Consider the following 23902-nt stretch of genomic DNA (forward strand, 5'->3'; position numbering starts at 1 on the left):
CACCTACTTTTAACAAAATAAAATTAGACAAAGACTGTTTGCTACTGAGTTTCACTATTTCCAGATTCCGTTTATATGGTTACAGCTATTTTCCTTGAAATAATTGGGTGGCTCTTAAAAGAGCCTTTGGGTTTTAGAGTCTTAACACTTAATTTATGCTCTCTCCCCACGGATACGGCGGGCGAGCTGGATGTCCTTGGGCATGATGGTGACTCGCTTGGCGTGGATGGCGCACAGGTTGGTGTCCTCGAACAACCCCACCAGGTAGGCCTCGGACGCCTCCTGCAGCGCCATGACTGCAGAGCTCTGGAAGCGCAGGTCGGTCTTGAAGTCTTGCGCGATCTCGCGCACCAGGCGCTGGAACGGCAGCTTGCGGATCAGCAGCTCGGTAGACTTCTGGTAGCGGCGGATCTCGCGCAGCGCCACGGTGCCGGGTCGGTAGCGGTGCGGTTTCTTTACGCCGCCAGTGGCCGGCGCGCTCTTGCGAGCAGCCTTGGTGGCAAGCTGCTTGCGCGGGGCCTTGCCGCCGGTGGACTTTCGAGCGGTTTGCTTCGTACGAGCCATATGGCTTCACCAGAAATGTCTTCAAAGACTACAGGAAACAAGAGCCACCCTGCTTTTATAGAAGCAGACTATCAATGATTGGACCCAAAACCATACAAAATTTTGCGCGCTTTTCTCTGATTGGTCCGTCTTCTTGCTATGTCCCCGAATTGAGAGCTGCATTGAGTTTGGTGAACCAAAACAACAACCTACTTTTCACTGTCGCTACTTTGACGTCATTACATTCTTTTGTTTCTATAGCAACTGTGAACAAAAACCCAGCCCAGCAAGATTGTGACCTCTAGAAATTAAAATAAGGAAAGCACACAAAGGAACATATAAACCTCCAATAGATTATGACTGAAAGCAAGGATATGTTGTGGCGACTGGGGAAATCAACCTGCTTTTGGGGCACATTTTAATTTTTTTTAGGTAGGGTATTGTCAGAAACTGGGAAAATATTTTGGAAAAATTGCTCCTAAGTGTAAAGTGTTAAGGTTTGATTAATTTACTTAAGCAAATATGTCTCTTTAAACTTTAGAACAGGTGAAATATGGAGGCTCCTTGACATTTTAACCTAGTAATGACTTAAAACGCAGTGCTCCTTTTTTGTGCGTCATAGTGAACTGCACAGTAATGTTTTCCTGCCATCTCCTCCCACACAACTTAAAATCCTTCAGATCCAAATGGAATTGGACTGCTGTACTACAAGTAAAACTCCTTTTTATCTCATGCTGAAGGTTCAAGTATAACAAGTGTAACAGCTAGTTTAGTATAGTGGGTGGCTCTGAAAAGAGCCTGTTATTAGCGTGATTTTTGTCGCTCGTAAAAAATACAGTGCCAACTCATTTGCCTTTAGTCTTGTGGTGGCTCTCGGTCTTCTTAGGGAGCAGCACGGCCTGGATGTTAGGCAGCACGCCACCCTGTGCGATCGTCACCTTGCCCAGCAGCTTGTTGAGCTCCTCGTCGTTGCGGATGGCCAGCTGCAGGTGGCGCGGGATGATGCGCGTCTTCTTGTTGTCGCGCGCCGCGTTGCCCGCCAGCTCCAGGATCTCAGCCGTCAGGTACTCCAGCACGGCCGCCAGGTACACTGGGGCGCCGGCGCCCACGCGCTCGGCGTAGTTGCCCTTGCGGAGCAGGCGATGCACGCGGCCCACGGGGAACTGCAGCCCGGCGCGGGAGGAGCGCGTCTTGGCCTTGGCGCGAGCCTTGCCGCCCTGCTTGCCGCGTCCAGACATCACTATCTTCACAGAAGAGAACACGCTTCCGTAGGAAAGTGCAAAAGGACTACCACTGAGACCTGTGGTATGAGAAGTATTTATAGTGAGTGGAGGTAGGCTGTATGCTATTCTCCCATTGGCTAACGCAAAGTAACCAATAAAAAATTGTAATTTGCATCCTTCATTTGCATATATTCCTTCCCTCTGACGTGAGGTTTGTGTTTTACCCAATCACCGATGTTTAGCTTGATGATACTCTCCTTGAATACCAATAACTAGATCAGTTTGATAGTCTCAGAACTTCTTAAACAGAGCGGGAGTATATATGTTCATTGACTTTTGGCCACTGGTCCTTTTCAAGATTGCAGCTAGGGTTTTGGAAATAAATAGGATAATTTCTGAGTAGACAACATTTAACACATACTTCTCTGTCGAGCGTTGTTTTCCCTCTTTAAATGTCACAATGGAAAAGTGGGAGAAAATGAATAAATCCAGTCACATCAAGAATCTATAGTATATTGAGTCATGGATGGGAAAAATGTCTTCCATTATCCATATTATTTTGAGTCAAGCAAATCAATAAGCACATGGCATCTGCTACTTGTACAATAACTTGACATCCTGTCAGCAAGTACCTCAAAATCAGTAAATTATTCTTTTCAGTACTGAGGTTTCATTATGTAGAGGCAAAGTTTTTTCTCTATTATTACTCATTTGGGCTCTGTAATAGTACTTGCCATAACCCACATGTCAAGAGATGTTGTCTACAGCAGAGCTAGTGGGAAACTGATACTGTATTACCCAAATGTGGCCTCCCAAATTAGTAATTTTAGTTGTCTGAGAACAAGTAAACCTAGAAGGCTTATACAGCTTTATGTATTGGAAATAATTGCTCATTTCATGCAAATATTCTGACTCCCTGGTTTTATCAGTGTCACACGATGGGTCTTTTAAACAGAGCACAAGTATACAGAAATAAAACATCATGCTGCAAACCAAATGCCATTGTGCTTGGAGGGGGTTATTTTGTTGTCTCAGCCTTTGTTCCAGCACAATGCCAAGAGGGTCCCTAAATAGCTCAGCCACTACCTATATGTCAGGCATGTGGAATTTAAAAGCAAGGCCTGAAAATCTAGTGTGGCAAGGAAACAGAGAGAACCACAGGACTCCAGAGATGGTAGTGAAACTTCCCTGAGGTAGGGAAAGGGTGAAGGCCAGGATGAGTAAAGAAAGAAGGAGATTCTGCTTTCATACAACACTGTAATTCCAAGGATACAAGTGTCTGATCTTGAAACACAGCACTTCAAAACACTGACCACTAGTCCCACGTAGCTGTTAAGAACCTGAAACAGGGTTCATCCAAATTAAGTTATCTTATAAGTATGAAAAATAGTATTTAAAAGATGTAAAATGTATTACTCGTAATTCTTTTTATTGATCATATTATGGTAATATAACTACTAGAAAACTGTAAGTTATATTTATTACTACTGGACAGTGGAGCCCCCAACAATGTTGTAGATGTGGTATGTGTGTATATACAATGGGAGCTAACCTTATGAAGTGGTCACAACATAGATTTTACAATTTATTTCACAATGGGAAAGGAAAAGCTTTTGACAGAGCCTAGTTTTCAGTGTATTTGTTCAATAGTAGACTCTGTCATCATTGGACAGTACAAGAACTGGAAGCAAAAATACTTTTAATTTCTTGATAATTTGCTGAGGGCCATTTGTATACTTTTAGGACACTGGTTAAAACAGAAGATATGTGTCCCTTCTTTGAAACAGGTTATCGATGGTAACAAATCTTCAAAGAAAGCTCTAACTGATGTTTTCCAGATCTGTAAATTGCATTTATCTAACTGAAGTTCTAAGCCAGTTAAGATACATCCAGTACTTCAAAAGCCACTGTTAGAGAGAGAGAGAGAGAGAGAGAGGAGAGACTGTACCCATTGAATATAAAAAGAAGTTAGCTCGAAAATAGAAACTAGAGATCTACTCTCCTATGTTATCACATTGAAGCAACGAATATAATCATTTCAAAAGCATAAAAATTTGTGGGTTTCTGGAATCGAAAAAGAGTAGGCCACATTTCTCTGTAATCCTTCTGATAAACACAGTTAAAAATCACTGCCAGGAATGGTGGTACATAGCTCTAATGCCAGCACTTGGGAGGCTGAGGCAGGAGGATCACCATGAGTTAGAGGCAAGCCTTTGCACACAGTGAGTTCAAGGCCAGCCTTAGCTGCATAATGAGACCCTATCTCAGAAAAAAAGAAAGAAAGAAACATACAAGGCCAAAATTATATGTAAGAAAACCACAGGACATGATAGGTGGAGAGGGGGTAGATTGGCTGTGAACCTGAATGTCTGAGGAACAATTCAATGTTATGCTCCTGGGTTTTCTCTTTATCTCATATATCCTAGACTATACCAAAATACCTAAACTCATGAAGTTCAAATTCAATTTTAAGAGAGGATGATGTAGAGAAGAGGTATTTGAAGAATGATTATTGAAATTTTCATAAATTTGACAATAGATTTCAAGAAGCCAAACGGCCTTCAAATAAAATAAACCTAAAGAAGCTTATGCAAACACACACATTAATGAAACTTATAGACACTAAAGACAAAGAAAACAGTGCATGCTATGCAAATTCTCTGCCACTAAACTACGTATCCAACCCCCAAAGCAAATAGCTTGAAGGCAGCAAAAAGGGAAAACAAAACTTTATCTATAAGGGAAAAGTCAATTCTGATTTCAGATTTTGCACCAGAAACTATGTAAGGAATAGACAGTGCCACAACATTTTTCATGGGCTAAAGAAAAGAATTGGAACCATCAACTGTGAATTTTTTATCTCTGAGAAATTAAGGGAAATAAAGACATTCACAGATGAATGAAAAATAGAACTTATTGTTAGTGTACCTGTTCATAGTCTAATGACAACAAGAAGTTCTTGAAAAAGAAGGAGATTTTAGGAACATCAAGTAACAGTATTTTTGTTTGTTTCTTGGTTTGGTTTGGTTTGGTTTTAAGACAGGGTCTCACTATGCGGTTTAGGCTGGCCTTGAACTCCCTATGTAGCCCAGGCTGGTCTCAAATTCGTGGCAAACCTCTTGCCTCACCCTCCCAAGTGCTGGAATTGCAGGTGTGCATCACCATATCCAGCATAACAGGGCTTTTTTAATTGGGAGATTGAATGGAGGACCCAATGTCCTGACTTAATTTCATTTCTCTAACTTGTTATTTTTAAGTCGTTTCTTCTTCCCAGCTTCCAGCAGGCCATCATCTCATGCTGGGAAGGTAAACTGCCCCCCAAAACATGGCACCAGCAGCTCCGACCAGACCTCACAGAACCAGACCTGCAAGTAGACCACAGCCTGGCTGAGACTGCTATGCTCAAGCATACTCCTGGCTCCCTGCTCCCGTCCTTCCTCTATATCTTGAAGCTGTTATCCAAACAGGAAGAGGGTTTTCTACACCAGCTGTCTTCCCAGTCTGGCCAAACCAAAATGAACTCCTTTTCTGCTTCACCTGCATGTCTCTGTTGCTCTTAATTAAACTTTCCTGATAGCCTCTGGCCAGATCTGAACTGTTAAGATCCCCAGAAGCCAACTTCTGGCTGCCGAAGACTCTGACAACAATCATAGGAGGGAAGAAAAGAAAAAGAAAATGCTAACTTATGGGTACATGCAATCTCCTTAAATTTTTAAAATTACATTTAGAGCAAAGTTGATAACATCCTCTGATGTGGTTATTAATGTATGTATGCAAAGGAAGTATTTAAGATCGTTATAGAAGAGGGTATTGTATATAAATTGAAATTTAAAAATTTATGCAATCTACAGGAAAGCTGGAAGTAGAGAAATGAATAACAGAGAACATTAGAAAACAAAAAACACTATAAAACAAAAATAACGTGGCAAATCCTGGGGGTGGGGAGAACATTTTGGCCTTTTCCTTTCTTCATAGCTGTGGCCTCTATAACAAAAGCTACATTGACAAGAGGGAAAACATTTATTTCATATTTTATATGATATGAGAGCCTCCTTTAAGAAATGAACACCCAAAGGAGCAGATGAAGAGGAACATTTGAGCAGCATATTGGACAAAGAGCAGTAAAATATAAAATCCTGACGAGATAAGAAAAAGACCAAGTCTCTAGAAGTGACAGATTATGGTAAGCAGATGGCTTAACACTAACAGAACAAAAGGGACATTGCAGATGCCTCTGGTGCCTTCTCTTGCTTGAGAAGTCTAAAGTCTCCCAGTAATTAACTTTTGTCCTTCCTGATAGAGAGAGGAGGAGGGACATGTTTGTAAATTTATGTTCTGCTTAGGGAGAGAGCAGAGAGCTTGTCTTGTATCTGCTTCTCAGTTTCCTTTAACTCAAAATAATCTATGCCACAGTGATATACTGTGCTATCGTTCACAACTTTAAACCCTATGGTATTAATAGTTGTGCTAAGTGAAAATGGTATAAGTATACCAATTCAAAAACAGATTATCCAAGTGCATTAAAAATGTGCATTCCAGCTATAAACTGTCTAGAAAAATTTCATTCCAAATATAACTAAAAATATAGGTTAAAAGTAAAGATTCAAAAAGACAAGTCTTGCAAAGTTAACCAAAAGGAAGCAAGAGTATCTATATATATTAGTATCAGATAAGAAGACTTCAGAGTATAGAAAATGAGCAGGGACTAAGAGGGACAGTACATAATGATAAAAGGACCACACCAATTAGAAAAACAAGCAAGTCTAAGGATGTACCAAAGAACAGAACTGCAAAACAAGTATACAAAAGCCGATAAAATTGAAAAGAGAGGGCCGGGGATTTAGCTCAGTGGTTTCGTTGCCTGCTGCTCAAGCACAAGGACCCAAGTAAAAAAAAAAAAAATTGAAAAGAGAAATAAAAGAAACCACAACTATAGACAGAATTCAACATCCCTCTCAGCTGTTCAAAGAAAAACTAAGCAAAAAATTATCAAGTATATAGAACTCAAGTGGTTATATCATTTTTTTAATCTGTAAAACAAGAATATTATTCATACCTCACTGAGATTTTGTGAAGATTAAATGAATTGGTACCTGTTAATAACCTAAAAATGTAACTTATAATGACAGTATTATAGGCAGCGAAGTTAGATAGAAATTCTCCGTGTAGAGGATTGGGCACTCAAGGAAGTTAGCACAAAAATATATAGACATCAGAATTGTGGCTGGAGGTGAACTGACGACGAGAGCCAGGCCTTAGGATGGAGATGCTATAGCCAGGCCTGAAATGTCAACAGCAACTTGAGATTACCCTGTAACTAGCACTACCAGGTCCAGTGGGCCCAGGTTGGCATCAATCACTTAGGTGAGTGACAGAACATCAGGCCCATACTCTACTTCCCCAAAATGCCTTTGTTCTTTCCATGTACCCTTGCTATGTGATTTGTTTCCCATTGGATCAATATTACCTAAGCAGCTATACTTATAATCTTATAGGTTGATTGTAGTTAGACCCACATTATACCCATGTTGTCATTTTGTTGTATAAATTACCCGAGAAAAGGCCTCGGTGCCCACCTACTCAGGACCCCTCGTGAAAATCCAAGAGCTAGTCTCCTTTTCCTTATTTCCAGTAAAACTCTCCTAACTTTGTCTTTTGGTTAGGAATTTCATTCCTTGATGTTGTGAGACCACAAATTCAGCACATTTGACATCTAATAGGTCGGGAGTTGTATTTCTCCTGTATCAATAACGTAAGCTATTAACACATGGAAACCATCTCTGTAAAAGACCATAAATACAACACTATTCCAACAGGGAAACAAAGAGGCACGAGCAATCAAATAATAGAAGAAGGGTCACTATCTAAATGCATAGTCTCAAATGATTGGTTTCAAAGTGAAAATAAAAATAAGATTTAACTATCATGTCTCTCATTTGGAAAGGTTTAAAAGACTGACAATACTCATTGTTTAAGAATATTTATAGAAGTCAGCATTCTCTGGTGAGTGTACACAAAGTTTCAGGATAGCAACTTGGAGATACGTTTTAAAATATTGTATAGATTTTGCTTGATCTATAAAAGCCACCTCTGTTATTTCCCTTAAAGCAATCTCCTAAGTATGTACCGAAGCATCAAAAAGTATTGTCATGGTAACACATTTTATAACTCTAAAAAATGGAAAGTCAAAAAAGCCAATTATGTACCCCTACAATGAAGTACTATTATGAAAGTTAAATTCTTTATTTAAATTTTAAAGATAATAAAAAGCAAAACTTGTCTCTCATTCACTTACTATTTATATATCTTCATTTATTTATATATCTTCATTTGTAATATATTTATATCTTCATTTATGGTTTATATAGTAACATTTTTGAAAGATTCCTTACCAAAATGTCCTGGATGGTGGAATTACAGTTGATTTTTAATTTTTAGGGGAGAAAAAATGTATTTTTTCTTCACTCATCACAAGGTTTATGGCTGAAGCTCCTATCAGACAAATCAAAGACAAGCACACAAATGTACTTAACATAACATTTATATAACAATGTAGACTTCAGAGACAAATATCCAAGGAAATACATGCATGCTTAAGTTAAATTTGGTGAAGAACTGGATAGCTATGAAGTGTGATCGACAAAGGATTATGATCCAGTGGTGACACAACATGGGACGTAGAAAGACCTGTTTATTCATTGTTAGGGCCCTATGTCTTCAAGCTCCTTACTTCAGTTATTTGGAGGGTACCTGCTTCAAGAGAAGATTAGAGAATTCCTTTATACCCTCTGTCAGAAGAGAAGCACTCTTCTACTATCGTCTCAAATATCATGGTGTCTTATTTGGGGTACTTGTCCTGAAACCCATCAGTATGTATTTGAAATTACTACTCACGTTGGTTATTTTTAAGCAATAAGGAGGTCATTATTTTTCCTGAAACTTTTTATAAAACAACCTTATTTAAACATGTATATTACTTAATGGAAATGAAGACAGGAAAAACATATGAACATTGCTGAGAGATGCCAAAGACAGAACTGAGAAGTCTGTGCCTTCCCACTTACATGAACGAGGTCCAGGACGGTTCTCAACTCCTGACTATGTTCTTTCCCAAATCATAAGTAGTCCCTGGACCTTCTGTCATCTATATCTTTGTAGGCCTTTTCTTTTCCAAATTCTTTTAATCTCTAAAAATTTTCTCAAGACCGCTCCTTTTAGTTTCAGTCATCCAGAGCTCAGCCAAATACAAGTCCCTTTACAAATTCAGCTCTTCCTATTCATCTTTTTACTATTCATCTTCTTTGTTGGATAGAAGGAAATGTTTCCCTCACCTGAAGGAGAACCGAGAACATTATACTTGGGTTTTCTCTCTTTTATAGTAACAGAGACGGCAGCTATGGAGAAAATGTGGGAGTTTATTATGGAAGGAAGTGTATAAAACCTTGTAGTTTCACTCAGGCTCCTGGGATTGCCCCCCGAAGGACTGTGTCTAAAGGTGATGCCTCATGAGGATGGACTGGAAGATTTACAAATATTTCTGACTTCTCACCACTCCCCAGAAAACAACCATTATTTGAGAGCGGGGGAAAAAAAACCACTTCATGCACTTATTGAATATCAGTATAGATGACAGAAAGGCCAAGCTTTGATCTTAGGAGGCCTGAGTCTTGGTGTGTGCCTGTCAAAGGTACAATTTTAGTAAACATCAAATATTCTTGTTACTTTATTACAAAAAGAAGAAAGGAGCAGGCAAGCAAAACAGCCATGAAAGACAACCTGGAGAGAAAATAATCCCTACTTCAACAGATCACATCAAAAATGTTAAGAAACAATACTACTATTAAGATTTTCACCCAGAGGAAGACCAACAATGTGTCAGACTGCAGCCTGGCCTTCTTTATCCTTAGAGGAGGGGAGTTTTACAATTCAGGACATTGATTTTTAAACCAAGCCTTTCACAGCAGCACTGTGTACACTGAAACTATTCTTACACAGTGGTTTATTAACATATTGTGTGCCATCCAGAAAATTTTTTAATCTTTTTAATTTTTTAATCCACTTTCGAGTTTTCTTTAACCGCGTTGCTGAATGTGACTGCATAAGGTGCTCACAGGCTTATTGGAACTATTTCATTTTCATAGGAAGCCCTTTCCATCACCACCTCACTCACACACCATTTTTCTCCTCCCTCTGCGCTAGACCCAGACAAGCTCCTACTGACTCACCCAGTGCTCTTCCCGGTTTTCTAGCAATTATTCATGGAGTCTCGGATTCTTGAGAAGGCTTGTAGAAGAAACCCGTTTCCCTCCCCATTAAGTGGCGCAAGACTCAGAAAGGCGCGAAATTCAAACCCTTTGTCCGCCTCTGAAGTCCAGACAACACTCGTTCCATTCTAGCCTTCAGTACCAAGCAGAAAGCGGCCCACGATTTCTGTGATGCGAGAAAACTTTGCATGGTTTCGGTGTAATCGTCAGCGTCAGTAAACAACCATAACGCGAAATCGATAATCTCTATTCTTCAGAGAACTGCAGGTATACTCCACTGAGGTCCTCAGGAAAAGCAGTTCTACTCACTTATGTTCTATGGTCCAGTACAGAATTTGCATAGCTAGCCAAAGCTCTAGAAGCAAAACTTCCCTACATTTCCTACCCTCACTCCGGAACTCCCTTCCCCAAACCAAGGAAGCTCTTCCTTTGAAATTCGCTAACGGATTCCAGGCCCAATAAAGTACTTTCAAGTCTTATCAGAAGCGCGCTGGATTAGGTAGGGGAGTCCTGGGCGTGTCCAAGTAATTGAAAAAGAACCTGTAAACTTTTGAAAGACATAGACCTAAGACTTAAAAGTTGCGATTTACGTCTTGGGTGTCATTAGGTATAAGTGAGAGTTACAGCTCTCTTTGAACAAAGTGAGTGGCTCTGAAAAGAGCCGTTGATTTAAGAAGTGCCGACAATGGCACTTACTTGGAGCTGGTGTATTTGGTGACGGCCTTGGTGCCCTCAGACACGGCGTGCTTGGCCAGCTCGCCTGGCAGCAGCAGCCGCACGGCCGTCTGGATCTCTCGCGACGTGATGGTCGAGCGCTTATTATAATGCGCCAGGCGCGACGCCTCGCCGGCGATGCGCTCGAAGATGTCGTTGACGAAGGAGTTCATGATACCCATGGCCTTGGACGAGATGCCGGTGTCGGGGTGGACCTGCTTGAGCACCTTGTACACATAAATGGAATAGCTCTCTTTGCGACTGCGCTTGCGTTTCTTACCGTCCTTTTTCTGCGCCTTAGTGATAGCCTTCTTGGAGCCCTTCTTTGGGGCGGGAGCCGACTTAGAAGGCTCTGGCATTGCTGCAACTAAGAGCGGGAAGAACTGACCTCACTCACAAAGAACACAACAGAGACTAGGAGGAAAAGGTTTGAAGCCTTTTATTTATAGCCCCGTAATGCAAATAAGGATTTGAGATTCGTCACTACTGATTGGATAAAAAAAGAGACATTCTTTTTTTTTTTTTTTAACTAAAGGGGAGGGCCTAATGTAAATAAAGGACTCACATTCTCTTTTTCTACTGGACAAAAAAACAGCCTTTTTCACCAATGAAGTGGTTTAGTAGCGCAGCCCGCAGTAACTCTAAGAGTCTTTCTTCAGGTTTTTCTTTTAATTTCCTTTGTTTTTGTATCATTTAGCAATGTCTGGACGCGGCAAGCAGGGCGGCAAGGCTCGCGCCAAGGCCAAGACGCGCTCCTCCCGCGCCGGGCTGCAGTTCCCCCTGGGCCGCGTGCACCGCCTGCTCCGCAAGGGCAACTACGCCGAGCGCGTGGGCGCCGGCGCCCCAGTGTACCTGGCGGCCGTGCTGGAGTACCTGACGGCTGAGATCCTGGAGCTGGCGGGCAACGCGGCGCGCGACAACAAGAAGACGCGCATCATCCCGCGCCATCTGCAGCTGGCCATCCGCAACGACGAGGAGCTCAACAAGCTGCTGGGCAAGGTGACGATCGCACAGGGCGGCGTGCTGCCCAACATCCAGGCCGTGCTGCTCCCCAAGAAGATCGAGAGCCACCACAAGGCCAAGGGAAAGTGAAAACCATGACACAGCAAAAGTCTAAAGTCTCATTTGTATCTAAAGGTTCTTTTCTTTTCACCAAAAAAGCTAATAGCTTTTATCCTATCCTGAAACCTGGTGTGGGTTTTTTTTTTTTTTACAATTATAGTAAGGACTCAGGCTTTTTTCCCCCCCTGGGGGGGGGGGGGTTAACCGGGGATTGAACTCAGGACCACGGGTTTGAAAGGCAGGCGCAGTGCCACTGAGCTAAATTCCCAGCCGAGGACTAGGGCTTTTTAAACGCTTTCACTAGTCACTTTAAGGTTTACCGGATCATTCCAAACTAAAGATACTTGGAAAAATGAGCGGGAATGGCAGTTGGGATGGGGAACTTAATGTTTGGGGAAGTAGCGCGTTTCCCAAAATGAATTTAGACAAAAATATAGCAAAAATATCTTGAAAAGTTGGTTGTCAGCGGTACTGGTAACTGGTGTGTTAATTTACAACCTCACATCTCATTCAGACTTAATCAGCAATCACATACAAATAGGATACTAAAATGGTTCCTAGTGCACATGTCATTTGGTGACAGGATACACTAATAGAGTTCCAGAATTTGTTTTTCAAACAATTAAAATGGCGTTGAAGCCATCTGGCCAATCAGATTCTCTTTCAACTAACCAATTACACAGGTCACCTTTCAGCCAATGATTTTGTCGCGCCGGACTTTTGAAAAATTTAAGGCCAATCAGAGTGCTCCTAAGTCTATTTAAGGACAACTTGCACTGACCTTCGTACTTTCGGTTACTGTGCCTTTTGGTCCAGATGGCTCGTACTAAGCAAACCGCTCGCAAGTCCACCGGTGGCAAGGCCCCGCGCAAGCAGCTGGCCACCAAAGCTGCTCGCAAGAGCGCTCCGGCTACCGGCGGCGTGAAGAAGCCCCACCGTTACCGTCCCGGCACCGTAGCCCTGCGCGAGATCCGTCGCTACCAGAAGTCCACCGAGCTGCTGATCCGCAAGCTGCCATTCCAGCGCCTGGTGCGTGAGATCGCGCAAGACTTCAAGACCGACCTGCGCTTCCAGAGCTCTGCAGTCATGGCGTTGCAGGAGGCGTCCGAGGCCTACCTGGTGGGGCTGTTCGAGGACACCAACCTGTGCGCCATCCACGCCAAGCGAGTCACCATCATGCCCAAGGACATCCAGCTCGCCCGGCGCATTCGCGGGGAGAGGGCATAAACCAATCTGCAATTGAAAAGGCTCTTTTAAGAGCCACCCACAATATTTCAAAAGCAGCTGTAAAACGTTGCACTAAAGTTGTTAATCTGAGATCGACCATCTTTTAAATTTTCGTTCAGAATAGCGTAACATGCTAAAAATACCTGCTAGATGGTGGGATTTCTGGACTTGTAGGGACATTATTTGCTTATCAATCACTATCCAAATATTTTCCCAAGCTCATTAAAATTAAAATAGCTACTCTTTTTAAAAACTTCTTGAGCCTAACACCTTTCGAGTGTGGCAATTTAAAAACTACAAAACTAAACTGGTGTTTGGATTGGGTTTTTATTATTTTTTGAGGGGGAGGGAGGCAGAGTGACTTGTGTGTGTAGTCCAGGCTGGAGTTGAGCTCAGTACCCAGGCTTGCCTGGAACTCAATGATCCTCCTGCTTCAGCCTCCCCAGTTCTGGAATTACAGGTTTGCATCATGATGCTCAACTAAAATAGAAAATTATAAATACACTGAATATAACGGGAAAATGTAATTCCAAAAAAATTTTTTTTTAAAGTCAACGCTAAATTTAGAAAGCATTTTTATTGACTACTATAGCATTATAATGCTGTTTCTATACTTTTGACTATCTTCAGAAAAAAATTACTTTTTAATCTCTGTAACTTGGGAAGAGAATTAGTCTTCAGGTAGTTAATTCATAATTTATTTTTCATAACTTTGAAGAGTTTCTGCTTGAAAACAAATTGGTAATGTCAAGTTTTATGTTTTTATTTAGCATTGTTTTCAAATTTGGGAAAATTCGACTAAAATATCCCCTATTTAAACCGAAAGCAAAACACAGCAAAAATTTGAGACAAATTAAGTACAAGCCTAGAGCCCACCCTAGGCCTTAGAAGTGGGACAGACTTGACATTTTACTTTGTTTTAGCTTCAGAGTAAATCTGCCTCTGCTCCTTGTCATTTTCAAGTTATATAGGGCCTGTCTCTGACATTGCGTGGTATATACCTCCACAGAAGTACCCTAAGATGAGATTCACCAAGTTGTAGGTGACTTCCAGGCCTCCAAGTTAGGACACTTTGGATAATGGTACCATTCTCAGAAGGATGGGGGCGGGGGGGGGGGGGGGTATTGTGGATTTAAAGGCAACTGTAAGCAATTTAAACGTAACATGTTCAGTGCTAAGGTCAGTTTGGAAAGTTTTATAGATCCATTCAGTACTGAATATCATCCTCTTTTACAGAGGTTTTCATGGAAGGAAATGACAACAGCTTCCTAGAGGCTGCCTATGGATCAAGTGCTACATGAAGTGCCTGGCTAGTTACAAGGCTCTCTGCCTCTCAATTTACAGAGGAACTTTAGCCTAAGAGATTTCAATAAATTGCTCAAATTCTCACTACTAGCCAGGCAGTTTCATCAAGCCCACACCCTTAATATTTTCTGATTAATAAATTTACCCCAAAGCGAATTATCAGATATAGTTTCTTCCTCAAAGGTAATTGTTTCAGAAACAGGGCTACCGCAGGGTAGATGTGGAGGGGCTGTGGTTAGCCTGGCCTGGGCTACATTCTGTCACCAGAGTCAGCTGGTCAGAGATCTGGTGTGAGTTGAAGTGGGTAGTGTTGTAGCAAATAGTTTATTTAATTAGTTTATGAGTAAGACAGCTAGCTAGGGGAAAAGCCTGAGAGAAAAGTTGGGTGGCCAGCCATATTGATAAGAATTAAAATAAGGATAGTAAAGTAGGACTTTGGATCAAGAATGAACTTCCTCAGGCAATACGAAATGTAGCCCCCTTCCTGCTAAAGGAAGATGCAGCTACTCCCCACTAAGCTCCTGAAATTTGACAAATTTAAAATGCAATGAATGTAAATAAACATTATGTACTGCAAACATGTACAAAAATAAATAAATAAAGTAAGGTGATGGATGAAGGAAAAGGGGAAGGGAAAGGGGATGAAAAAAGGAATTAAAATGTGTTATGTACATGTACCTTCTTCCCACAAGGAATGTAAACATTATGTACTGCAAAAGTACTATTAATAGAATTTTTAAATTTTTTTCAATGAACTTCCTCAGGCATCACGGAATGCAGCCCCCTCCCTACTAAAGGGAGGTGCAGCCACTCCCTGTTTAGCTACTGAGTTCTGAGAAATTTTAAATGCCAAATAACTAGGATTTCTCTCTAAAATCCCAGTTTCCTTTAAACCCTGCTTGTTGAAAAGCTGGGTTAGAGAGTCTCAGTTCCAACTGATCATTTTAACTCCAGAGTCACATATGATAGGTGGCCACGAAACAGTGGAGCAGTTCCTGTGCTCTGCTTAGCTATAATTAGCTCTCTATCAAGAAGCTATGCAGCTACAGGCTTGAGACTTCTCCTGGAAATCCAGGAGCTATTCTTATTATTTCCAACAAAAACTCTCCTAATTTCCTCCTTTAGGTTCATGACTTTATTCCTGGGCCTTGTGAGACCACGAATTCAGTACGTATAGTAATAGTATCACTTCAAAGGGACATCAGGCCTTAGGCTACATTTTAGGACCAGGACAGAATTATTGTTTCCTTGAAAACATCTAGAGTCTGCCCCAGAGCAAGTACAGAGTCCACCAAAAAAAAATGTATACACACTTCACAAAAAGGAAAACTTGAAAAAATATTTTAATACTAAGTTTATTGAGACATCATGAAATTAATACAAAATACAATTACAAGAGGTGGTCAAAGTGGTGGCCATTAGCTTCCAGACATTAGCAGTAGTGTGGCAAACTGCTACTTGGGTTAGCTTGGTCATTGATATTGCTGCACATGTATTTTCAATTTCTTCTCTAAGGGCCAGCAGTGTAGTGGGTTTTCTGTGATATAAGACATCCTCTAGGATGTCTACCCATACGAGGGTAACACTATCTATTGAAAAAAATCATACTATTTTTCTTTTCCTGAAATGTGCATATGTGTCTGTGTGTGTGTGTGTGTGTGTGTGAGTGAACTCTGTATTTGTGTTTTTACCATTAGTTTAAGAGCTGTGTTGGTAGCAGCCACTCGTCATATGTGGCTATGAAGCACTTGGAATGCGGCTAATCCAAATTGAGATGTGCTTTAAATATAAAATGCTTACCAGATTTCAAAGACTTAGCACACAAAAAATATTAATATTTTTACACTACTTATTGAAATAATACTCATGAACATATTAAAATAATTGTAGTTCTTTGTTTTTACTTTAATACGGCACTAGAAGATGTTAAATATGTGCCTTTCAAATTTCTGAGGCACTTGTAGGTGTCTGCAATGCTCACAGACCAGAAGCTGTAAATAAGACATTGAAATGGAATTTGAAAGTTAAGCCTTTTGTTCAGCTTCCTCATGCTGAAAGTGACAAAGGCCACCACCAGGCCCTGACCCTGGTATCATGGAAATAGAAACAGAATTACACTCAACATTTTCTGAACTCACTGGTCTGGTCTCCAGCCAGTCACCTGTAACAAAGCCTCAGTTCTTCAATTCTAAAAGTGGGAGTAATAATGGCACCTACCTCAAAGTGCAGCAATAAGAATGTGTTCAAAACAAATGCAATCAGCAACAGCACTTGATGTGCTTTATGTAAATAAATACTAAGAAATTACTAGTTCTTAGCTGGGGATGGTGGTGCACAACTATTATCCCAGTACTCACTGGGGAGGATGAGGCAGGAGGATCACTGAAAGTTCAAGGCCAGCCTGAGCTACTTACTAAGTCCAAAATCACCCTCCACTACATAGTGAGACTCTGTCTCAAAACAAAATGAAAAAAAAAGAAATTGCTAGTTCTCAGGGGTGTTGCTGCCACTTAATACTGTTTTCTGAAATGATGCAATCCTTTCAACAGGGAGCAAGTTCACCTCTGGCATGGATTTCAAGCACAGACACTGTCTACCTTGCCCTCAGGTGTACATAGCCCATGCTTGAAATTTTATCTAGGGAAGTAACAGGGTATTTATTTTTTCAGTCATTAGATCACTACATATGAAAATGTGCATTAATGTATTACAAGTAGATGTAATTTCTGTTACTCACACTTCTATCTACCTGGACAATTTCTTAAATTTTCATGGTTGAGTCAGTCAGCAAGTTAGTTTTTGAAAAAGTCATTGATTTTTTTTTGCTAAACACCAGTGCTTGGGGAATTATATGAATATAATATCGCTATTTGTCAATATTTATTTATAAACCTAGACAAAAAGTTGAAATGATAATATTAATAATACATATCATAAATTTTGAAGGGAATCAAAATGTTACCATTAAACATGCTATATTGACATAAAAATTATTTTGAGCTGAGGGCAATTTAACATCGACAGGAGAATTCTGTTTTCCTCTCACCTAACTAAAAGTAGGGCATAAATTACACCTTGTAAAGGCAGCATTAAGTTTCCAGAATGAGATATTCTCTAGAGGAAAAGAGCAACTCTTAGCAGTGCAGATAGGGAGGTGGTACTGAGACGAGCCTTCATAAACAATCCTTACTAAAATAAGTCTAACTTTCCATTAGCTTTGTCCATATACTTCCTACTCACTTGCCCCAAACACATCATTCCTTGCCTCCCAAGCAACCTTTCCATTGTTATAGTTCTCCTGTTGCTGCAATTTGATTCAACCTGAGCTAAGGAAGGTGGCTCAGTGGCAGGCATTCAGATGGTTCAGAGACTCAGGAACTGAGATGACAAGAAGCCAGGCAGTATGGCTCCATACATCTCTCACCCATTCCTGTCCCTGCAGTTCTGTTCTGTTCTACTCTTCCCGCCCAGCGGGTGTCTTGGTTTCTTGTTTGTGGTATAAGAAAAGCCACCCCCAGGCCCAGACATCAGGTCATCTGTTTCTAAAATTCAATTCCAGTTTCTGAATGCAAAATTATTGATTGGCTAAAATTGGCCCATGACTTCTGGATCAATCTATTGTTTAAGGTCAGATATTCTGCCTTCAAAATTTTAGTACACAGACGATGGTATATATTAGAAAATACTGTTAGTTGAAACTAAGTTGAGACCAGAAAAGGCCAAGATGACACCAGAGGGCATTCTAGAGCTGCACTGTCCACTTTGTCTCTTTAAGCCACAAATGGCTGAACGCTGGCCATGGGCTCCTAGAACTGAGATGTATCACATAAAAACACATGGAGGGGCTGGGGATTTAGCTCAGTGGTTCTGCCACCTACCCTGCAAGCGCAAAGACCAGAGTTTGATCCCAATACCAAAAAACAAAAACGCATGGCAGACTGCAAAGACTTAGTATAAAAAAAAAAAAATGCAGGATATCTCACAAATACTTTTATATTCATTTTATGGTGGCTGATAATATTTTAGCTATATGGAGGTAAATAAAGCATACAATTAAAACAGATTGACCTACTTCTTTTTTCCTTGTATACATTGCTTTTAGGAAGTTTTAAACTACATATGTGGCTTGCTTTCATGCTCATCTTTCTGGCAACAGACAGAACTGTTCTACAACTAATTCATTTGCAGGAACCTCTTCAATAACTAAGTAGCATTAATGTGTGCTTTATGAAATGGCCCTCAAGGAATTTAACATATATGTTGGCCATTCCCAACAGCAACAAAGATGAAGTAGGAAAAGAGGCAGCAAGGAATGCTAAAGTGCCCAGCATGGTGGCCAAACCTGTGATCACAGCACCCTTGGAGGCTAAGGGAGGAGGCTCACCAGTCAAGAGCCCAGCCTGGGCAAATCCCGGAGACTGTGTCTCAAAAAGAAGCAGGGGAAGGGGGAGGTCAGGGAGTGTACCTCAGTGCAGTGGTCCTGGATTTAATTCCCAGTACCAGGAAAAAAAAAAATCTCAAACTTCAATAAGAAAACTCAATCCTCACAAACTAATCTATAAATTTAACAAAATCCTATTAAAACAATCAATGGATTTTAATGAGTAATGCAGGGAGGCTGGAGGACGCAATGAGAAGAATTTCACACCTATTGGCTATTGGTCATACCATGATATCAATTAGTATGAGTACCTATTATGTCAAGTATCCTGAGCATTAAGGAGAGGGCTGTGAACAATATTTACATATGCTTGATCCTACCTTAGAAATGGCCAAAAAGACCAAAGGAATAAAAGAAATCCAAGACTTAGTCTAGAGGGAATTTAGACTAAGATGTAAGTGAAATCCAAATTAGGAAGGAGATGCAGAATGAGCACTCATAAATGGTCTTAATAGATGTGAATAGGGCCATGTACGTATTCAGACTTCAGAGAGCTCAATTATTTAATGTTGATGTAAAATTATCAACACAAAGCCAGGAGGGGTGGCACAAGCCTGTAATACTAGCACTCTGGGAGGCTGAGGCAGGAAGATTCCAAGACAGGATCCAGCTCTGATCCTTTAGCGAATTTAATGAGCTCCTGTCTAAATAATTAAAAAGGATTGGAGATGTGGTTAGAGCAAAGGCCTTGAGTTCAATCTCCAGTACTGCGTGGGGGTGGGGGGGACACCTCAAAATTACTGGAAGAAATCCTAGAATTTTCTCCCCTCCTCCCTTTTTCTTCCTAGCGCTTAACTCCAAGGGGAACGCACACTAGATTACCCTTGTGGAAACTGTGCCTTAGGTCTCCTGAAACTGTAGTTCTTGTAATTTACATTTCATCGAAATCTGTATTCAACAGAAATAAACAGGAGCCAGAACTTCTGGGTCCAGGAGAAATTCCGCGGTTATGAAAGAAAGCAAGAAAAAAAAACTAATCCTAATGAAAACTAAAGCCTTTTATTGGAAATAGAAATCTCGTCTGCGCAGTTAACACTTTGTTCTGCTTTGCATAGAAATGTTTAGATGCACAAATCAGTATTTAAAAACCTCGAACTTTAAGACCCAAATTTAAGTGGAAGACTTCGTCACCCAGAAAGTAACTAAAGCTACGTTCGCGGCACCCAGTTCCTCATATCTGGGGACCCGGCTCAAAACACCGGAACCCTTGGCCTAGGCCCCCAATCCCCCACACCCTCACTCCCGGGGAATGCAAGGCCTCTGTCACCGCGATCATTTGAATCGCTCCTTCCTGCAGAAAAACGCAGGGTGTGGCTGCAGGTTCTTACCCTCCTCACAAAGTCGGCAAGGCCAGTTCTGAGGATTTTGCCCCACTACTGGCTGCTGCAAACTTTAGTAAAAGGACTACCGCTGGCTTCCGCCCAGAGACACCGGGGAATACCTCGGAGGACGCGTGGGCCAACCCAGGCGCAGGGCGGGACTTTCGAATCCCCTTTAGTCCAATCCAGATGAACACCCGACACGGAAACTATTCTCGCAGTTCAGCGTAGGATGGGGCTGGCGGCCAAAGTCCACCACCGCGGAAAAGGTCTCCGTCCCGGCCGCTGGGCAGAACGCCGAGGGAAGGGACGAGAAAGCGCAGAGCAGTCCCAGAACCGGCGGACACGCCCCAGCAGCACGAGGAGTAAACAAGTGTCAGCGCTTTCTCCCGAGATCAGTGGTGGCTCTGAAAAGAGCCTTTGGGGTTGAAGTAGCCACCGAACTGCACAAGAACAGCCTACTTCTTCTTGGGCGCCGCCTTTTTAGGCTTGACAACCTTGGGCTTGGCAGCTTTGGGTTTCACAGCCTTGGAGGTGCTCTTGACCTTCTTAGGCTTGGCAACCTTCGCCTTCTTGGGGCTCTTGGCAACCTTCTTGGCGCCAGCAGCCGCGGCGGGCTTCTTCGCCTTCTTGGGGGTCTTCCTGGCACTCTTCTTGGGGGCTGCCGCGCCCACAGCCTTCTTGGGTTTCTTGGCGGCCCCCGCGGGCTTCTTGGGCTTGGCCGCGCCCGCCTTCTTGGCTTTGGGCTTGGCCTCCCCAGAAGCCTTCTTGTTGAGCTTGAAGGAGCCGGAAGCGCCAGTTCCCTTGGTCTGCACCAGGGTGCCTTTGCTCACCAGGCTCTTGAGCCCCAGCTTGATGCGGCTGTTGTTCTTCTCCACGTCGTAGCCAGCGGCCGCCAACGCCTTCTTGAGCGCGGCCAACGACACCCCGCTGCGCTCCTTGGAGGCGGCCACGGCCTTGGTGATCAGCTCGGACACCGGAGGCCCGGTCGTCTTGCGCCGCGCCCCCGCAGGTTTCTTAGCAGCTTTTTTCTTGGCGGGAGCCTTCTCCGCCGGAGGCGCGGCGGCCGGTGCGGCAGCAGGAGCGATCTCGGACATCGTGAGGTTCCAGGACGCGGTGCTTGGGAGGCGCCTCCGAAGCTGTATATATAGAGCGCAGGAGTACGCTGATTGGTGCGCCCGCCACCCGCCTGGCTGGCAGGCTCTAAGCCGCTGCGCTACGCCCGAGTTGTGTTTGTTATACCTCACAAAAGAGAGAAAATATTAAAATGCCCCGCACCAAATCACCTGAATTTGATCAGGAAAGGATCCCTGAAGCCTCAAGCTTCGTACTGTTCATTTCTTTTCCCCACAACCTCAAAGACAACTCGTTAAGGCGTCCCCAAATCCCCCAACTCTAAAGGAAGTTCATGGCCGTGAGAGACCACTTTCTGTTTTTCTTCTAAATTACCTGGTCGCTCCTTTGCCTGTCAAAGTTCTTTTTCTCAGGAGTGGTTAGGCACATCCTTCCCTTAATTTAGGGACAAAAATGAAATGATTTCCACTAGAATTTTCAGGATAATTTTGTTTCTTCGCAAGGGAAGTAACACAGGTACTGGTGACTTCTTCGTAGAGAGCCACAGTAACTGTGGAGTGGGACAAGGAATTCCAGGGCCAGTCCAGAGCACTGAGAGTGTGAGGAAAGGGGGTAGTAAGCCTTGGAGTAGGGCTCCTGGGTGGTGGAGGATTAGGGACTTCAACCTTTGATTTAAAGGCATTGAAACTATCAAATCCCTCTTTTCATAGGCGGGGGCGGGGCATCCTTTTCACCTCTCCAAAGGCAAGAAATTGGGCTGCGTTTATAAAACTCTCAGGATCCCCTTGGAGTTGTGCAGGCAGGGGGTCTGCTCTGGAGAATAGAGGTAATAAAGGAGAAAAGAGGCTCCGTAAGCCTGCCTAGTAGACTCAAGCTGCCCCCAATAGACTTGGCAGATACGGACATTCAGATGATCTGCTTTCAAAGACAACACGCATACATGCCTTCATTCATTTATTTGTTTATATAAAATGTCTTTTGTGTATAAAATATATAAAATCCCTGCAATATACAGATGAATTTCAGTCCAGGAAAATTCTAGGCTACGCCAGTAACAATACCTTACTTATTTCACGGTAGAGAAGAACCCTCTATAACTGGGAACCCAAAGATGAAATAAAACAGTTGACTTTAATAAAACAAACGTTTTACTTAGGTGAACCACAGCTTTGCGATAGGAAAAAACCTACAAATTTTTTAACAGAAAGACAGGGAATGTACTAAAACATGTAAGTTATACCATCTGTGGTTGATGAATGCAGTATCACCTCTTATCCCCTCTGAAACCTAGCTATCTGTAGTCTATTCTAAAGTTTTATTTGCTAGTTTAAAGTTTGCTACTTCATATTTTTATGTCAGCTCTAGGAAATTGCATTTTTCCCTTGAGACAAAAGGCAGAATAAACGTTCTACTTATATATTTAGTATAATTATGTGCTTAGATTTAGGAAAGTATTAAAACTTACCCAAAATTCTTGTTCAAATATATATCTGCATGAAAATAGATGTTAAAGGTATCAGGTTCAGATTGTGGTAAAGTAAAGAAGGGTTATACAAATTGAGTTCAATAATGTTTGAAAAACAAAGCATATTCTTTTAGACTAAGAATGATCCCGTGCTTTCCCTGAATAACATTTAACATTTGAGAACACTGCCTACTACTGTTTATGCCCTCTGGGAATTAACAGCCTAATGAGGTTAGGGATGGATGAATTAGCAGCAGAAAACCACTTTAGACTGGCCTCCTTCTGGGTGAATTCTGGTATGGGAATTGTGAGAAAGTATTGACAGTATGCAAACAACTGAAGCACCTTCATCATACTGATATTTTAAAGAAAAAAAGGAAGAACATGTCACTTTGCCCTGATTCTATGTGCAGTGAGTCCCCTCCTCATTGGAACTCAGCTAAGTGTTCATATCCTCCAGGATCACACCTGGGTGGGGTCTTGATTACAAGCTCAGTGGTCTTCTCTTCACTATAAATCACCACACACACTGGTGTGTAAGTTTGATTCCTGTGATTCAGTATTCTAATACAAGCATTCATGTTGAATCAATCAAATCACATCTATTTATATGCAAATCTCTAATCCAGACCTCAAGCCATAAAAATAGCCAGCCACCCAGGATTCTGCCCCCAACATCCTGGTAATGGTGGAACTGAGAGGCAGAAATATAAGAAATCCTTCTTCTGATCCCTTGTGAACCATATTGAGGAAATTGTGCAAAACCTAAAAGCAAGACAAAAAATTTCCTTCATGTCCTTCGAAGCCATAGTATAGAATTATTTTAAAAGCCCCTTTATGCTGAAAGTCAGTGTTAGAAAACAAAACAAAATGTGAGTTACATACATAAATTTTTTAGTGGTCACATTGAAGAAAAAAAAAGAAACAGGTGATATTAATTTTAATATATTCTAACTCAATGTATCAAAATAATATCAGCTCCACATATAGTAAATATTTTTAAAAACAAGATAGTTTACATTCTTTTTTTTAAAATAGTAGAGCCTCAAAATCTAGTGTGTATTTTACACTTTGTGGAGAGCGAAAGGTTGAAATAACCTTGAGAGACCTCTGAGTCTCTTGAGAACATAATGAATCCTGGATATGCAGCTGGCACAAAAACAAGGATGGTTACTTGTAACGAGAGTGGTTAAATAGAAAGAGTTCGAATGTCTGTAATGCAAGGGAATGTTATTCCCGGAGTTGTAAAGATACATTTGACCTTT

At 41.7% G+C, this 23902-nt stretch overlaps 5 protein-coding genes across 5 annotated transcripts; 2 read left to right on the forward strand and 3 right to left on the reverse strand.

Annotated features, from left to right (window-relative positions):
• Positions 1–103: 103 nt before the first annotated feature.
• On the reverse strand, positions 104–862 carry LOC110349752 (histone H3). Its single transcript, XM_087181847.1, has one exon. It carries the CDS (start codon positions 562–564, stop codon positions 154–156), a length of 411 nt encoding a protein of 136 aa, XP_087037973.1. The 5' UTR covers positions 565–862; the 3' UTR covers positions 104–153.
• Positions 863–1321: 459 nt separating this feature from the next.
• LOC101708761 (histone H2A type 1-J) lies at positions 1322–11171 on the reverse strand. The gene is made up of 3 exons (XM_004847566.4): positions 11007–11171; positions 2182–2186; positions 1322–1787 (listed from the first exon to the last, which is right to left on the reverse strand). Exons 1-3 carry the CDS (start codon positions 11101–11103, stop codon positions 1389–1391), a joined length of 501 nt encoding a protein of 166 aa, XP_004847623.2. The 5' UTR covers positions 11104–11171; the 3' UTR covers positions 1322–1388.
• A 157-nt stretch (positions 11172–11328) lies between these two features.
• On the forward strand, positions 11329–12473 carry LOC147826243 (histone H2A type 1-like). Its single transcript, XM_087181849.1, has one exon. The coding sequence runs from the start codon at positions 11444–11446 to the stop codon at positions 11834–11836; it is 393 nt and encodes a 130-aa protein (XP_087037975.1). The 5' UTR covers positions 11329–11443; the 3' UTR covers positions 11837–12473.
• A 100-nt stretch (positions 12474–12573) lies between these two features.
• Positions 12574–13060, forward strand: LOC147826244 (histone H3). Its single transcript, XM_087181848.1, has one exon. The coding sequence runs from the start codon at positions 12623–12625 to the stop codon at positions 13031–13033; it is 411 nt and encodes a 136-aa protein (XP_087037974.1). The 5' UTR covers positions 12574–12622; the 3' UTR covers positions 13034–13060.
• A 6696-nt stretch (positions 13061–19756) lies between these two features.
• LOC101709836 (histone H1.2) lies at positions 19757–21234 on the reverse strand. The gene has a single exon (XM_004847569.3). The coding sequence runs from the start codon at positions 21193–21195 to the stop codon at positions 20557–20559; it is 639 nt and encodes a 212-aa protein (XP_004847626.1). The 5' UTR covers positions 21196–21234; the 3' UTR covers positions 19757–20556.
• Between the last annotated feature and the right edge of the window lie 2668 nt (positions 21235–23902).

Source organism: Heterocephalus glaber, unplaced genomic scaffold, assembly GCF_053883595.1.
Source record: "Heterocephalus glaber isolate CG9 unplaced genomic scaffold, H.glaber_assembly_v1.0 deba00001472, whole genome shotgun sequence".
NCBI classification, from domain to species: domain Eukaryota; kingdom Metazoa; phylum Chordata; class Mammalia; order Rodentia; family Bathyergidae; genus Heterocephalus; species Heterocephalus glaber.